Genomic DNA, 17128 nt, shown 5'->3' with positions numbered 1-17128 from the left:
CAGACTTTCCTTGGTCTAACTCTAACTACTTACATAACAAAGCATAACATACATAATGACGGTAGTTACTGACAACTCATTACAACAAACGAGATGGGGCATTTTGGGTCCAAATTTACGAGTGTATTAAGTAAGTAAATATTCTTAATAATATTCTTAGGTAACAACACTAAAAATGATCTCTTTCAGAAAACCTTTGGGTAGCATAGGAATCCAATAACTTGCACACAAAAGAACGGGTAGCGCCATCGCCAATATGAGATTAGGAAGAATACTATTAAAACATAATCATTACATACTTTTTGGGAATGTAGGTAACATAAAATGTATTGAAGAATTATACTAAATACCATAAATATATACCTACATAAAGGCAAGTTGAGGCATGTATTGTGTTCTCGACAAACATTATAGGACCAGTAGAAACTGTGTCATGTCATGAGCATAGAAATGCGTCGAGTAACAGAAATCAAAATATGTACAGGAAGTTTACAGGAGCAAATACTCGAATTTAAACTGTTGTGAGTAGGGTTGCCAACTTTTTTTTGGTGGAATATAGTATTTTCCAGAATAAGGCATCAAAAAAATAGTACATTTCAAAAAAATATAGTACTTTTAGATAAAATACTAAACATGAGTGTAATATACGTTTAATCGGAAATATAGTATTTTAGCGTACTATATATTTTTCCAAAAGTATATAGTACAGAGAGCCAAAATATAGTACAATACTATATAATATAGTACGGTTGGCAACCCTAGTTGTGAGACATACTAACATTGAATAATTTTACGGTTTACGACATGTCGCGCGAGTGACTTAAAACAAGTGAGTCTAAACCGTAAAATTATCCAAAGGAGCAAATACCTAGGGAATCCGTGCACACTGATTACACTGAAGGAGGCAGCTAGTAACCTGAAGACCTTGCTAGGTTTCTGGAGGAGCTGGGGTGGTTAAAGTAGGGCTACCTCGTTTCATGCAAAATAGGCACAGTGAATATCGATTTGCGGGAAATGCCCAGAATAACTAACTACATATTAACTAACTAGTACCTATTTGTGATGAGCAATCAGAATTGCACTGGGTGTGTGTACGTCTATCATCCATCTATGAGGAAGATAAGGATATGTGATGAATAAGGATTGACAGTAATACTGCTGAGGGCTCGACTTTATGTTATTGTGTAGGAATGGAATTTAAGGAGTTTCCGCTGTGGCTGATTCTCTAATCTCCCTATGTTACAAAAAATATATCTAAATTAGATGTATATGTAGTATAATATATTATCTATCTGTTGGTTCAATGTTCAAAATAATAGCTATACTTTTAACGCAAAACACTCAAATAATGCTAATGGGTAAAGTCAACTCACGTTGACACGCGCTAAATTAGTGAACCGTAGATTTTGATATAAAAATCTCTTTAACAATTTTTCTATTTCGATAGTATTTAACTAACACGATCTTTGTTTTTATATCCATTTAGGAAAATGATTTAAATGGAGAGTGAATTTAAGTAATGTGTAACATAAATGTAGGTTATGTACCTACTATAAATAGATAAACTGAGGAAGTCGACATATTACACTTTCTATTTAAAAACTTAAAACATCTTCAATCCATATTATCTTTATTTAAATGAACTACGAGGAACAATATCTTTGGCAAAAAATAAACTGGTAAATTTTAGCTTTAGATTAAAACTAATATAACTTATAATTATTTTTCATTAAAAATTGAAAGCAACAATAGGATACTCAGAAAAGTAATATTTTTATTAACGGATGAACCATTATTTCTTTGTTCTAGAGGTTTTTGATCTTTTTGGATGGATTTTCTCCAGCGTGCTTTTACTTCTTTAGAGCCGAGCAGTTTTCCGTGACGGAACTCTGCGCACTGCACTGTCACTGTTGGTGGCACTCCCGAAAATATCAGTCTGGAACTGGTTTTTCTCAAAGTTTGCGAACCCTTCATTTCCTCCACCTCTCGTCCGTTAATGTACCAGCGAAATTCTGAATCCCTTGCACCTCTGCAATACGCTAGTATCTCATCTCCTTCACCAAACTCTTCTGCAAGACCTTCCATCAAAGGTCTTTTGTGCTTGTGACCATGGACCTCCATGTAAGAGGATCGAGTTTCGAATAAGTACGGCGGTGAACTCCTTTCAATGTCACATCTATATAAACCGGATGCGTCTTCGGTCAAAGCGCCAAGCTTGAGACTGCAGGCTGTCGGTCCACAGGAAACCAAGTCCACTTTACCCACTCCGAGGATTGGAAATGACATGGTGCTTGGTGTTTTGCCAGGTTTGTAGCGGAAAAATTCCGTCGGCCCTTTAAACCAGCTAAGCATGGTAAAATTGGCATCGTATCTGCATTCGATGATCACTTCGTCTTGGCCCGGAGGGACGTCGTGTGGTACGATGAAGTGAGTGATGTTGAACGGTTGCGCCTCCGCGGCCGCGATCGTGAGCATCGCAAGCGCAAGCGTCAGCATGGTGCCTGGACGCGCGCGAACATCACACTGCGCCCTCGCCGGGCCCAACGCTCTCTTAATTAAATCGTTTATTAAGCTAACACTCAACTGCCGTATCCCTTCGAGTATCAGGATATATTTTTTGTCGCTTTCAATGGATAGACAAAATTTAAATTGGTAGTTGGAAATTACTGGGGTGATTATTAATAAATAGCATGTGTCGGGAATGATAATTATAGTTATTTGTCTAATTAAACTAATGGACTATGGGGGACCCTTGGGCTCCCGTTTTTCAATTATGTTGCACTTGGCATTTTGAAGTTTAAGTAAAATATCTTAACACTGGACTGGACTAGATCTCATAAACGGAAGGGGTCATCCATTAATTACGTCACACGAATTTCTAGGTTTTTTTACCCCTCCCCCCCTCCTTGTCACACTTGGTCACATTTGGCAAACCCCTCCCCCCTGGAGTGACGTCACATTTCTTCAACGAAATCGCAAATATTTATTTAATATTTTATCAAAATATTTTTGACCAAAGAAATATTATTAATGTTATAACCCAAAACTGATTAAGAAATAAAGTTAAACGAATAAAAACGATTACCTTGTTATTTAAATGATTCTCTTCTTCTTAATCGCTCCCCCATTGCTGAGGATCGTGACTCTACTTGCGCTTTATAAATTGCCTCCAACTGTTTCGGTCTGTGGCTTGATGGAGGGCGGTGGTAACAGGTAGCTCCAGCTGCTGTTCGGAGATCTGGTCCGACCATCTCTTTGGACTTCGTCCTCTAGGTCTTTTATCCTTGACCTTTCCCGTCACCACTAGTTTTTCTAAATTGTTGGCCCCTCTTCGTGCGATATGGCCAAAGTAGGTAACAACACGGTGTAGACATATAGAGGACAGACGTTGGGTGTTCTCCATTCTGAGTTCTTTGAGGACCGAGGCGTTTGTGCGGTGGGCTGTCCAAGGAATCCTTAACATACGGCGCCAGCACCACATTTCGAAAGCGTCGATCCTCTGCCTATCGGCGGCTTTCAGCGTCCAGGTTTCGGCCCCATACAGAAATATGGACGAGATGTATTTTGGTGCGGTTCGAAATGTTCCTGTCTCTCCATATTTTGCCGAGTTGGGTCATTGCTGTCTTAGCCATGCCGATACGTCTGCGTATCTCCGGTTCACAGGTCCCTTTATTCGTGAAATGATAATTAGCGTATAAAATAATTTAAATACATTTTCGGTTACTGATGAAGTTAAAGTGACGTCACAAAGTTTATGACTCCCCCCTCCCCCTTGTCACAACATGTCACATTTTCTTGACCCCCTCCCTCCCCCTAAACGTGTGATGTAATTAATGGATGACCCCGAATAGTTATGTAAAATTATGGATAAAGTTTAATTGGTGTAAAACCGTTTTTTTATATAAATAAAAAAAAGAACTTACTCTTTGTTCTATTAAATTTTATTAATTAATAAAAAAATCCCAAGTACATACTAAATCTATAATTTAGATGTATTGACAGACGGCGGTGACAGGGTTAAAGGTAGGTATATAAGTTGTCGTCAGACTAACGCTTTTTATGTGTCATCCGAACAAGACAAGCACTTGCCGGTTAAGTACCTACTATGATTTAGCAATTGGGCAAGTTGAATCTTATAAGCAAGTTACACTCCTTAGGTATACGTCCAAAGAACTCGATTTGTATTGGCTTGCCAATTTTAAGATATTTGGCTGCCTCTCGATAATTTTAATGGTTAATAGAATTTAACGATATTGACGATTCTGACGATATAGGGTACTACAGACATCTCTTTACTCATCGGTCTGAATCATTTATAGTAATTTCCTGGAAGTGATTGTACAATAAGTACAGAGAATGAGTAAATAAAACCGTTTTCCCACACAGTAAAATTTGGAATCTTATAAGTAGGTGAGGGTTTAGGTACACTATTGACCCTACTAAAATTGATAAATTGAACTTGACTATACTACAATTTCTATTATACATAATTATAATGTTAATGCATCCGTTGTTGTTGCTCTATATAGATTACAGAAATTATGAACAATTATTAACAGACTCTTAAAACATACTTTGGTTTGAACGTAGCTCATACTCGTATGCTCATTATCGTAAATATCGTATTGTAGCTCATAGTGTAATTTTCTGGTATTTATCTAAGTACCTACATCTTTGTTTCGAGTTATGAGAGACAAGTCTAGTTAAAGTTTTAAGCTATTTTGAGAGTAAGTTCCTATTTAAATATAGATACAATTTCTACTATGTATTGAAAAACATTTTTTTTAAGTTTGACCTCAGTTCGGTTGGAGTCATACCGGTCATTTCTCGCGTGCCCACGCGCTGCCGCTGTCTCGGAAACAAGACATTAGGTACAATATTGAAGTAATCATCTTAAGTGATATCAGTGTAATTGAATAATGCATCAGCGTAGTAACTGGGGATTAAGGTTTATGTAGAGCAGGATATCATATACAGTTTGATTCTGGCAAACATTTATTTTAAAAGATGACATTTTCGGATTCCAGCTTGCCTTACCTTATTTTATTTATCTGTTTATTAAGTAAAATTAAAATAAACTTACCCATGTTCGCAATTATAACTCAGCACGAAGTGCCTGTCTTCCTGAGAACACCTTGTACCCAGCAGTGGACGTGGACACATCGACTGAGAAAAAAGGAGATAATTTTGGTAATAAATGAGTACACTACACATATATGAATATCACTATAAATGAATATTTCTCCTGCATTCTTATTCTGACCAGCCATTGGTTTAGGTATGGTATTAAGCAACTAGATTATTGGACTTTTACATACAATATAGCTTAGCATGGTGATGTGATGTTCTAGTCTTTCACGCATCGTTTTTCTAAACAAGTCCGAATCACGTGTAGATATAAGGTATTTTTTTACCTTTCGGTAATTCTGACATTCTGAGGTTGCCTTCGCCTGGCACGGGCAACCTGCCTTCAGCTCGGGGTCCGCACAGTTGTGGCAATTGTGGCATGTTCAGTTGTGGCAATTGTGGCCGGAAACAGTCAAGTCAACTAGCTGGGATATTAGACTTTCTTGTCAGAGATTGAATTAGGAAACTTAAACCCTACTTACCCGTAAATAGTAGTATAGTTTGGTATAGATACTTGGGTACAATCTAATCAACATGGCCGCATGGTAGTTTGTCAATGAGATAATGACACAAAATCGTACCTAGCAGAGCAGCAGTGGTTCAGTTTGGTTAGTACAGCTTGGTACAGCTATCACACAGGTTTCAATTCCGTATGAGCTATTTACCTACCTACAATTAGGTCTGCAAATAACTTATTCAGAACTTAAATACTTAGTTGAATTTATATTACATGAATTTATTATATCTACGCTAATCCATCCAATCTAAATTACTTTTTTTAATGGTACTAGAGATCAATATGACCGTTGCTTTTTGATTGAATAAGGGCCAGTTGCACCAACCACATTTGACAGACTGATCAACGTCAGCCGGCGCGCCCCGGCGCTTTACTATGAAACTTTCCATACATAAAAATTAAGCAAACTCTTTAACGATACGGACAGTTTGGTGCAACCGACCCTTAGTCCTCGAATCAAATTGGGTAAGTAACTCTTTGAACAAATTGGTTTTGATGATACATAATGGTTTTATTAGTTCTCGTATTGGTCTTTAGTCAGTTAAGTATTAATAAAAAGCAAAAGTAGGTCCAGTAGTAATAGGTATAACATGTAAAAAAATCGTATCAATTTTTAATCGATTTTCGACTGTGAAAATAATTTCACATCACTATCAATTGCAGTAGGTAAATAATGATTTACAATTCGATCGAATTGATCGCTTTGCTAATTTACTATTTATTATTTTATATTAAGGCTTGTTTAATTGATAAATTGAATTGAAAAGAACATACGTTATAACTACTTAATATAACTATACTCAGGCACAGCGACCTTGTCAGGAGAAAAAGGCAGCAAATGTAAAAAATGTGGCGCGAAGAGAATTAGAATTTCGCGCCTTTTTCTACTGACAAGTTGGACGTGTTTCAGTATATTATAGACATTATAATACCAAATGTTTTATTAGGTATGTAAAAGAAACGTGTTTTTAAATATGATTAAAATAATTATTAACGGAAAAGTCTCATTCGTTCCTTGTCCGGGAAGTGATCATTATCTATTAAGCCATCATAATTAAATTCATTGTGATTTGTCACGCCGAGTAGCCGAAAATTGAATTAAATTGCCCTGGGGCCTGTTATTACTGTTATTAGGCTAATTTTACAAGATGTCAACCTATGCGTTTTGCGCCATCTATAAGAAACCTTACGCACTAAGTTTATCGTTGCATGGTAAATAGAAAGTGGCGGTCGGTATCATGGGGTGTCAGAGCATTGAGATAGATGGCGCAAATATCAATCATTTACCTTTATTATGAAAATAGGAAGGGATGAGTCGATTTTGAATCAAACAATTATTTTCTTCATTTTATTATTTTTTATATAAAACTAGCGATCCGCCTCGGCTTCGCAAGGGTTAACAAATTATACACCTAAACCTTCCTCAAGAATCACTCTATTGATAGGTGAAAACCGCATGAAAATTCGTTCAGTAGTTTTTGAGTTTATCGCGAACATACAAACACACAGACAGACGCGGCGGGGGACTTTGTTTTATAGGGTGTAGTGATTATACCTTCGACAAAATTAGTTTATTATGGTTAAATAAATACATATGAATAAGTGTACATTAACGAAAAAAAACCTATAAGTATGTAAAATAATTTCTATACTCGACTTTTAACCGAGCGAGCGCGAAGCGTCTGTATTTCAGTTTGGGCGAAAATGATACCTTTCTCAAGGTATTTTGTAGGTACATATATTGTGGTGTGGTGTGATATGAAATAAATAAAATAAATAATAATAATAATAATGGTTACGATTCGGGGACCTCTTCGGAGAAACCGAGGGTTTTGCCTGTGCAATTGCGGATGAAGTGATGATGACGAACAACTATCGGAAATATATCCTGAAGGACGGTACGGTCGACATTTGTCGGGCATGCCGCCGTCCCGGAGAGTCACTCAGGCATATCATTTCCGGTTGTTCTCATCTTGCTAACGGCGAGTACTTGCACAGACATAATCTCGTAGCCAGAATTATTCACCAGCAACTTGCTCTTCTATATGGCCTTGTGGACCGCGAAGTACCGTACTACAAGTACTTACCTGCGCCTGTTCTCGAGAATGGTCGTGCCACGCTCTATTGGGATCGATCTATCATCACAGACAGACATTGTAGCCAATAAGCCTGACATTGTGATAATAGATCGATCGCAACGTCGGGCCGTGCTCGTTGACATCACCATCCCCCATGATGAGAATCTCGTGAAGGCCGAGAAGGACAAGTCCAGTAAGTACCTAGACTTGGCTCACAAGATAACCGCCATGTGGGATGTTGATTCGACGATCGTTGTCCCGATAGTCGTTTCAGTGAACGGTCTAATAGCGAAGAGTCTCGACCAACATCTTGAGAGACTCTCGCTAGGTGGTTGGATCAAGGGTCAGATGCAGAAGGCGGTGATCTTGGACACGGCGCGGATAGTCCGCCGGTTCCTCTCTCTGCAGCCCTGACCACCGGTAGCTTGGGCCTTGCCCCGCTGCTGGCGGTACCCTAGGTTAGGTTTTTTATAATGTGTTTATATGTATTTTTTATCGTTTTGTATATTATAAAAACCCTAACTTAAGACGAAAAATAAATAAAGAGAATAATAATAACCCCGCGAGGGCAGCTTGTGGCGAGCTGACGGTGAGTGGCGACACCGCGGACCCCTATTCCAGAGGGCCCTGTCATCTGGCCCTCGCCTCTGTGCTTGCCTTGATTGGCCGGCCAGAGTGGAGTCGCAAGAGCGGGACCTATGCTCCAGGTTGGAAGTGTAAAATGTCATAACGCCGGCGGCCTGCTGAACGGATCACCGGAATCTGGCTACCGCAGACTCACCTCTCGACAACCTTACAGTCGCTCCGAAGTGTTGCCCTATTGTCGCACTGTGCGTGCGGCCGTTGTAGGGCCCACTAAATGAGTAGGCGAGTCACCACCTGTCTTACACAATTTTGAGACTGATTGTCACGGCAGCTGTCCGCTAGTCTCCTCCCATAACCCATTATCCAGTCCATCCAACTTGCATATCAATAGCCCATGACCTTAGTTCCCATCGCAGCACAAAAGTGCTGCACTGCAATAGTCTTTGCACCTGGCGGAGACCATCTCCGGATGTATCATATTGTGCGCTCGGGGATGGTATCCGCCATGTGTATCCCTTGCTTTTAGAGTAAACTGTCTTAAAGGGCCTCTGCGCTGTTGGCTTCGGCCCCACGCATGCCTCCCAAAGGTCCCAAAGGAGAGATATGGAAAGGACAAACAAATAATAATAATAATTCAGCCTATATACGTCCCACTGCTGGGCACAGGCCTCCTCTCACTCGAAAAAAAAAATACAATATATATATTAGGGGTCATCCATTAATTACGTCACACGAATTTCTAGATTTTTTTACCCCTCCCCCCCTCCTTGTCACACTTGGTCACATTTGGCAAACCCCTCCCCCCTGGTGTGACGTCACATTTCTTCAACGAAATCGGCAAATATTTATTTAATATTTTATCAAAATATTTTTGACAAAAGAAATATTAGTAATTTTATAACCCAAAACTGATTAAGAAATAAAATTAAACGAATAAAAACGATTATCGTTTCAAAAACTTGTTATTTAAATGATAATTAGCGTATAAAATAATTTAAATACATTTTCGGTTACTGATGAAGTTAAAGTGACGTCACAAAGTTTATGACTCCCCCCTCCCCGTTGTTACAACATGTCACATTTTCTTGACCCCCTCCCTCCCCCTAAACGTGTGATGAAATTAATGGATGACCCCTTAAAGATATGGATGGTTCCGTTCACACCATGAAATGTGGACGAATTAAGATTCAATTAAAGTTTCGCAGGGCTCTGGTGTCGGCCAACGCCCAAGTAGCACAGATTAGCTGTATAGCAGTCGCATAATGAAGTACGAATACGCTTGAAGCTGGAATATAAAAACTGCATAAGAGCTGTATAAGCGTCTTTTCAGCTTTTATAACTCTTAAATGGGCACAAATTAGGCAGCCTTAAGTTCACATAGCTACTTAAGAGCGTTGTAGCAGCAATTTAACGGAATTATAAGGGGTAACAGGAGTTATAAGAGGTGTATATTGGCTGGGTAAGAGACCACCAGTTACCCTTTATTCAGCTAATATGTCACATGTGCGCCCTAATACCGGGAAAGATTGACGTTGGGCTGAATAAAAGATAATTAATAACATACTTTTACACCTCTGCCTTAAAAATCAGCTATTATATTTAGTATAGTGACGACGAACGCAGAGGTGAACATATTTATATTGAAGCAAAAACGTTAAGCGCAACGACACCATAAGTCATTTTGTTAAAGTGTTTAGTTAAATGTTTGTACATGATCTTTTATATATTAATGCGAGAAAGATGTTTGGGAATGCAAGTTTATTGACATTATATATATACATTATCTAAGAAAATTTCAGTGCGCCACGAAAATAATCAGTATTTATTTAAATTAATGATATAAATAAGCTGTGTGTAAAAACTATTTCAGTGGTTCGGACAGAATTATGAGATAAAAAGTTAATAATACGTTATAGGAAGTACTAAACTAATGATTTAGGTTAAGAACTGAGGCACAAAACCATATTGTTACCCTTAAAAGTTGGAAAAGCAATTTCAATTTTGTATGTTATATACAATAAAATGGCGGTCAATGTTAAAAAGCAACGTGAACCGTTAAAATTCTTATATGCAGCATACGACTGTTATATATCCCACTATAAAGTCCAAGTCGTTATTTCGATACACTAGTGAACCTCTAAACAGTTATAAGGCATCTTATGAACGTTTTAACAGCCGCTATGCAGACAGTCCCAATGGTAGTATAATAGGCTGCTTAGCGGTAAACATGTTCAGCGCTAAGCCGTATTATGCGCCACATGTGTTCGATTATACGTCTATTGGTTTCATAATAGTTCACTCGTTCTCCCTTATAATAAGTCAGCGAAATAAAAGCTGCTTTAGCGGTAAACATGTTCAGCTATAAGCTGTATTATGCGTCCCATGTGTTCCATTTATACGTCTATTGGCTTCATATTAGTTCACTCGTGCTCCCTTAAAAGTCAGCGTAATAAAAGCTGCTTAGCGGTAAACATGTTCAGCGATAAGCTGTATTATGCGCCACGTGTGTTCCATTATACGTCTATTGGCTTCATAATAGTTCATTCGTGCTTCCTTAAAAAGTCAGCGTAATAAAAGCTGCTTAGCGGTAAACACGTTCAGCGATAAGCTGTATTATGCGCCACATGTGTTCCATTATACGTCTATTGGCTTCATATTAGTTCACTCGTGCTCCCTTAAAAGTCAGTGTAATAAAAGCTGCTTAGTGGTAAACATGTTAAGCGACAAGCTGTATTATGTGCCACATGTGTTCCATTATACGTCTATTAGCTTCATAATAGTTCACTTTTGCTCCCTTAATAAGTCAACGTAATAAAAGTCCACAATTACCTCCTTATACAGCACATGGCGTAATTTTATCCACTAAACAGACCTTATAACGGTTAAAGCATTTGATAACCCTTAAAGCTGTATAGGGTCGTAGCAAATATACCTTTATATCACTCTTTGCGTATTAATGGTAGTTTTCAGAGCCGTAATGCAGCTTTTAATCAGCCCTAAGCTATATAAATATCACTGAGATCTATTATACAGCTGTAGGACCACGAGTGTGCTCTTATAAGTGTCTTAATACGCACAGAGCGTTAGATAGAACTAAAAGTGAGTAGTTATAGAGCTATCTGTGCTACTTGGGCGTTCCTTGCGTTTTGGAGCCTCCAGGGTTGTGCCGCACAGATGGCAAGAGGCCTGACGGTCTGACATTGGTTCCATGGCAGAAGGGACGGTGCCTCCTGTGGGATGCAACGTGCGTCAGTACGTTTGCGCCGTCCCACTTGAATCTCACGGTGAGGTCTGCTGGCTCAGCCGCGGAGTATGCGGCTAAAATGAAGCATGTTAAGCACTCTGCCCTGGAGCCAATGTACCTACGACTTTGTGCCAGTTGCAGTCGAGACTGCGGGACCTTGGGCTTTGGAGGCCAAGGAATTCGTATGGGGTTTGGGCCGGCGGCTGAGGGACAGGGGGTGTGACCCTCGGTCCGGATCGTACCTGGTTCAACAAATCTCATTGGCCATTCAACGTGGTAACGCTGCCAGTGTGATGGGGACTTTTGAACCAGGTACGATTCGTGACAATTGTTTTGTTTAAAAATGACGAAGCCTGGTGCGGACATCATCATTGGTTTGTTTTGGACGAAGCGTGTTGCGGATTTGCATTTGTGGCCACCTGACGAAGCCTGCGTTGTGGATATCCTTACTGAACATTTGATCATATTTGTTATTGTCTAATAAATAAACTGAGATTAAACTATTAAAGCCTTAACTATATATAATTTTTAAGGTTTCACTTTAAAAACCGTTTCTCTATTGTTATTTGTTGGACTGTTGGTCGCCTTTTCTAATAAAAGTTAGCAGAGTCCATTACGCCCTCATTTTTGTTTTCACTTTTAACTCTTTCAATATTCCTTAACAAAATGTGATACGGCTCAAATTCGCATGAAGCTTGCGGAGCTGCATCTATTGTTTCCGGAACTAGTGACAACTTTCCTCGTTAAAACTAGTAGTTGGGAGTTCCAACAATAAATATAATTTATATTTTCAGGGGATTACAAATCTAGCCAAGCAGGGTGGAAGTAAAATGGTACTTTAGATTTATAATTAACTATTAATGGGCAGTTTTGCCAGTTAGCAGATGGTCGAGTAGAGCAGTAGGTCCCTATCTACACTCAGAATCATTTTACTTATATCCCGAAAAAGCTATATACATACTAGGTACATGGATCTGGCGTGTACCCTCGGTTAGATCAGAAAATTGGCAGTTTTCATCTGCAGGGCTTAAGTACCTAGGTACTACTGATTGTGTCAAGATTAGGTATACTATATGGAATGAAACTGACCTTTTTATCCAATAATTCGTTTTTAAAATAGTTCTTGGCTCAAATTCCTATATTCTTGCTCAAATACTAAACGTTTCGTTTTTTTTTCAAAAAAAATACTAATAATGTAATATTTGACGTTTTCTAAGTACCTAATCTTGACATCCGCATCCGCGGATGTGAGCCTTTAAATATCCGCGTCCGCGGATGTCAAAAAATCTGCATCCGCAACATCCCTGTTCCGAACTTCAACTTAAGTAGGCTAAGTACCTGTTTCAGCAATTTCGCTTTGATGTCTATTAACGCTAAAATACTAAAGGATGAAGAAATGATAAGCTTTTAGAAACTTTTTAGGGTTCCGTACCCAAAGGGTAAAACGGGACCCTATTACTAAGACTCCGCTGTCCGTCCGTCCGTCCGGAGGTATAAAATTGTATATATATATCTGATACGAGACATTTTATGTCTTGGACGGAGACATTTTCGAGTTTCCTTCTATGGAAAGTCGAAAAGATCTTGAAACAAATAATATTCCTCGGCTCAAGACCTTTTTTATCTATGTAAGTACCTACTCGATATACCGCCAACTATACGGACAAACAGATATGTATTCTCAATCGTAGAATCCCAGCGAATATCCATAATGGTCTTGTTTTGCGGGTAAGTTGGCAACTCCCGTTAACGCTCGGTTTCACATAGTTTCTCCGAATTTGTATGAATAATTGGAATAATTTGCCAGGTTATGGCTGTGTTAAGCTGTCTGGTTTGAATTAAGATGTTATTTGTCTCGATGGATCGTCAGTTCAAGGGAAGCCGTATTATTTGTACGATTTTTGTTTTCTATATAATATATTTACATATTAGGAAAACTCTATATTTTCTTTAGCCTGCATTTTTTTGCGAAAATATTCATTTACCAAATATCACCTTCCTTTCCGTTGTTCGCGCTTTACGGATAACTTCATAACGACGAAGATTAGCATTATCACCAAGCATTGGAACAAATTAAAAATGACGTAACATTATATAGTTAATTATTCACATAAGACGTTCCTAAGTGGGCTGGATACGTGTTGGCTTGCGTGCGGCACGCTATTCCGTGTCCGTATGAAAAATGGGGGGTTATGCGTTTGATTGTATCGGGCTGTCTTCGGGTTAGATTGGTAGATCTGTTGCGAATTGGGTCTGTTTGTGTTCAAATGAAAGTGTTTAAGGGCTTTTCTGCGTATTTAGTTTGTAGCTCTGATAATTGGGTCGCAGTATACATATACAGTAGGTATTACTGTTTGCAGTTCAACGTTAATTATAGATTTATGACAATGATCTTTTTTGCTCTCCTTTTTTGAAGAAAGAAGACATGGCTGAAATGTTATGTCGTTATTTGTGCAGGATTATTAATGCTGATTGTATGTTGAACACATTAAATATAGGCAGGTATCCTAATAGAAATTGACTTCTAACAAAAACACGAACATTTTATAACCACATCACTATCTGTGACAATGTAGGTACCTATTAAAAATATCCTCTACAAATTAATAGCCTTATGAGTACACGCCATTTAATCGCTTTTAAATTTCCACTCAAGCTAGCCGAGTGAAAGGCCAATGCATCCCCGCAGAGTGCAGACTATCTAAACGAGCCAACTTCCCGACTACAATCAGTGCGGGAAGATTGAAAAAACACGCGATAAAAACGAAATTCCTCCTCATTACCATTTATATGGGAAAACTTGTGATCTCCAACAACTTAGACTCTAAATAGTTGGCAAAGGATTGAGAACTTTATACAATTTACATAGGGAATTATGTGCATAGCTTACGGACTCGGAACAAAATGTTTTTCCACAGTCGGAGGTTGCAATTTTTCAAAGAATTTCTTTCTCTGCGAGGCTTTACATATTCCGATTTGTGTTCGTTTTAAATGGAGTTTAACTTCACGAGATACTTAGCGGGTTTGTTAATAACTTAATACAACTACGTATAACGAAAAACTACCTAATTTTACTCGCACTTGTTTAAAAAGACAATCATACAATGATTCGGTGTAAATTGTTTAGGTCTCTTTTTGCGATGTTTAGGTTGGATAGGGTTCGGGGTTTTGAAATAGAAATAGAAATAGAAATACATTTATTTATGACAAACAAACACAGATGACAAAAACATGTTGACAAAATATACAATGTATAACATTTAGTGAAAAATGCCATAAAAGGGTCACAACTCAGCATGTTGCTGGCAAAGCCAGCGCTGTTCTTCCGTTGTAACCCAGGCGTTCGCCGTTCGTTTTGGATGAATGAAAAAAATACAAAACCAGCCAAAACCGATGTATACTTATATGAGAATCTCATCTTGATTTTGATTTGAAAACGCATATATTAAGACGAGATTTTGATTATAGCATCTATGTACTATCTACCGTAAATTAGGCGGTTGGTAAGAACGTGGTAAGAACTAATATTCATAAACGCGCTACAAATCTCAATAAGCTAATAATAGTTTGTCCTTATCTGTTATTGTGACTTATGTATTTGTTAAGAAAGGGATAAAACATAATTTAACTAAATTAGGCCCGTAAAGTTGTATGAATAAGGGGGTAAGACGTTACCTACTATGACCACGGTCGGCTACTGACTGGTTGATGAAGGCTTGGCTCCATAAAGGTGATTTGTATTATTTAAGTAAGTCAAATTTTATATACAGGGTGGAAAGGCATGACGATCCTTTCCGGAAATGGGAGATAGTTTAGCCTAAGCTCTATATTTTCTCCTAAAACTATGTTAATATGGGCAACCGTTTCTAAATTATGACCTTATAAACATCCACGCAAAAAACTACTTTGTTCTAACCCTAACAGGTGACAGGGTCAATGAACTTACTTGTAAACAATCAGTATTCGACAGGAAATTATGCTAATTTGTTGCCATCTAACCATTTTTAGGTCTGCTTACAGCACGGTAAGAATCATTGCAGGATTTTCGCTTTCTTAGTGGTTCCACTTGTTCAATACTTGAATGAAATAGTTATGTTATTCCTTAATATTAATAATACTAACCACAACATTGTTTACAACGACAGTTCAAATGGTGACATTGACAACCACTCAAAAGTACGCAATCGTCTTATAAATATCTCTGGTTTCCTTGACTGATAAAAAGGTTTTAGTTTCTTAACACGTTTCACAAAATTATTTTCGAATAATTGGAAACGGCTGCTATTTAACTGATCACCAGATTTAGTAAAATTTAATACCAAAAAAATCTATTTTACCACCCTAAAATCATGAATGATCACCAAAATTATAACACCATTTTAATGTGAAATGATAACCAATTTTATTACATTTTACTATCCTTTTAAAGGAAATGACACCAAACTAATCATTATTAACCCAAAAATAGTCAATGATTACCAAATTTCAAACCCCATTTTAATGTCAAATGATAACCAAATTTATACATCTTGCTATCCTATTAAAGAAAATGACAACAAAATAATCATTGTAAACCCAAAAATAGTAACTGACCACCAAAATTAGAACTCCATTTTAATGTAAAATGATAACCAAATTTTTAAATCTTGCTATCCTACTAAAGCAAATGACTCCAAAATAATCATTGTAAACGCAAAAATAGTAAATGATCACAAAAATTGTAACCACATTTTAATTAAAAATGTGCAAATATTTAATATATCGTTATCCTATTAAATTAATTAATCCACTTCGTCACCTTTTTCTAGTAGCATTTTATTTCTGTAACAGTCGCAGTTCTAACCTAACCTAACCCACTTTTCTAGTAGCATTTTGTTTCTGTATGGGTCGCAGTTCAAACCTAACCTAACCCACTTTTCTAGTAGCATTTCTTTTCTGTAAGGGTCGCAGTTCAAACCTAACCTAACCCACTTTTCTAGTAGCATTTCGTATCTGTATGGGTAGCAGTAGAAACTTAACCTAACCTACTTTTCTAGTACCATTTCGTTTCTGTAAGGGTCGCAGTGCTAACCTAACCTAACCCACTTAACTGATAGCAGTTTAACTTACTTTTCTAGTAGCATAACGAAATGCTACTAGAAAAGTAGATTAGGTTAGGTAGATATGCGGTGCGGGCAAACGGGGGGTTGAGCGGGAGGGGCTAGTAATTTTGGCATCAGTTTACTTTATTTGGTAATATGTATACATTTTTTGGTAATCATAGTGGTTTATTTAGGTGAAAATATCGCATTAATTTGGTTTTCAAGATTTGGTGATCATTAATGATTTTTGGTGATCATTCAATATATTTGGTATTTGAATACAATTTGAAGTGCAGTCGTAATTAAAATGGTGGTACTTTTGTATTTTTAGGCCTTATTTTTTTGGTGTTCAGTAATTTTTTTTGGTAAGCATGATTTTTTTATTTAGGGTCCCAAAGTATTTTTTGGTGGTCATTATATTTGTAGCCATTGGAAACTATCTAAAATAATTAAAAATAACAAGTAGGTTGTGTTAGTTGCACCAAATGAACTTGCA

General features: G+C 37.7%; 1 protein-coding gene across 1 annotated transcript; it reads right to left on the bottom strand.

Annotated features, from left to right (window-relative positions):
• Positions 1-1615: 1615 nt before the first annotated feature.
• Positions 1616-2541, bottom strand: LOC134793992 (uncharacterized). Its single transcript, XM_063765698.1, has one exon. The coding sequence runs from the start codon at positions 2494-2496 to the stop codon at positions 1720-1722; it is 777 nt and encodes a 258-aa protein (XP_063621768.1). The 5' UTR covers positions 2497-2541; the 3' UTR covers positions 1616-1719.
• Between the last annotated feature and the right edge of the window lie 14587 nt (positions 2542-17128).

This window comes from Cydia splendana, chromosome 9, assembly GCF_910591565.1.
Source record: "Cydia splendana chromosome 9, ilCydSple1.2, whole genome shotgun sequence".
Classification (NCBI taxonomy): Eukaryota; Metazoa; Arthropoda; class Insecta; order Lepidoptera; family Tortricidae; genus Cydia; species Cydia splendana.
Note: the sequence above shows the minus strand (reverse complement) of the source record. Positions and strands in the feature narration are given on the sequence as shown.

Coding starts and splice junctions, on each gene's coding strand:
- LOC134793992 (XM_063765698.1), bottom strand. CDS start 2,496: ATGCTGACGCTTGCGCTTGCGATGCTCACGATCGCGGCCGCGGAGGCG.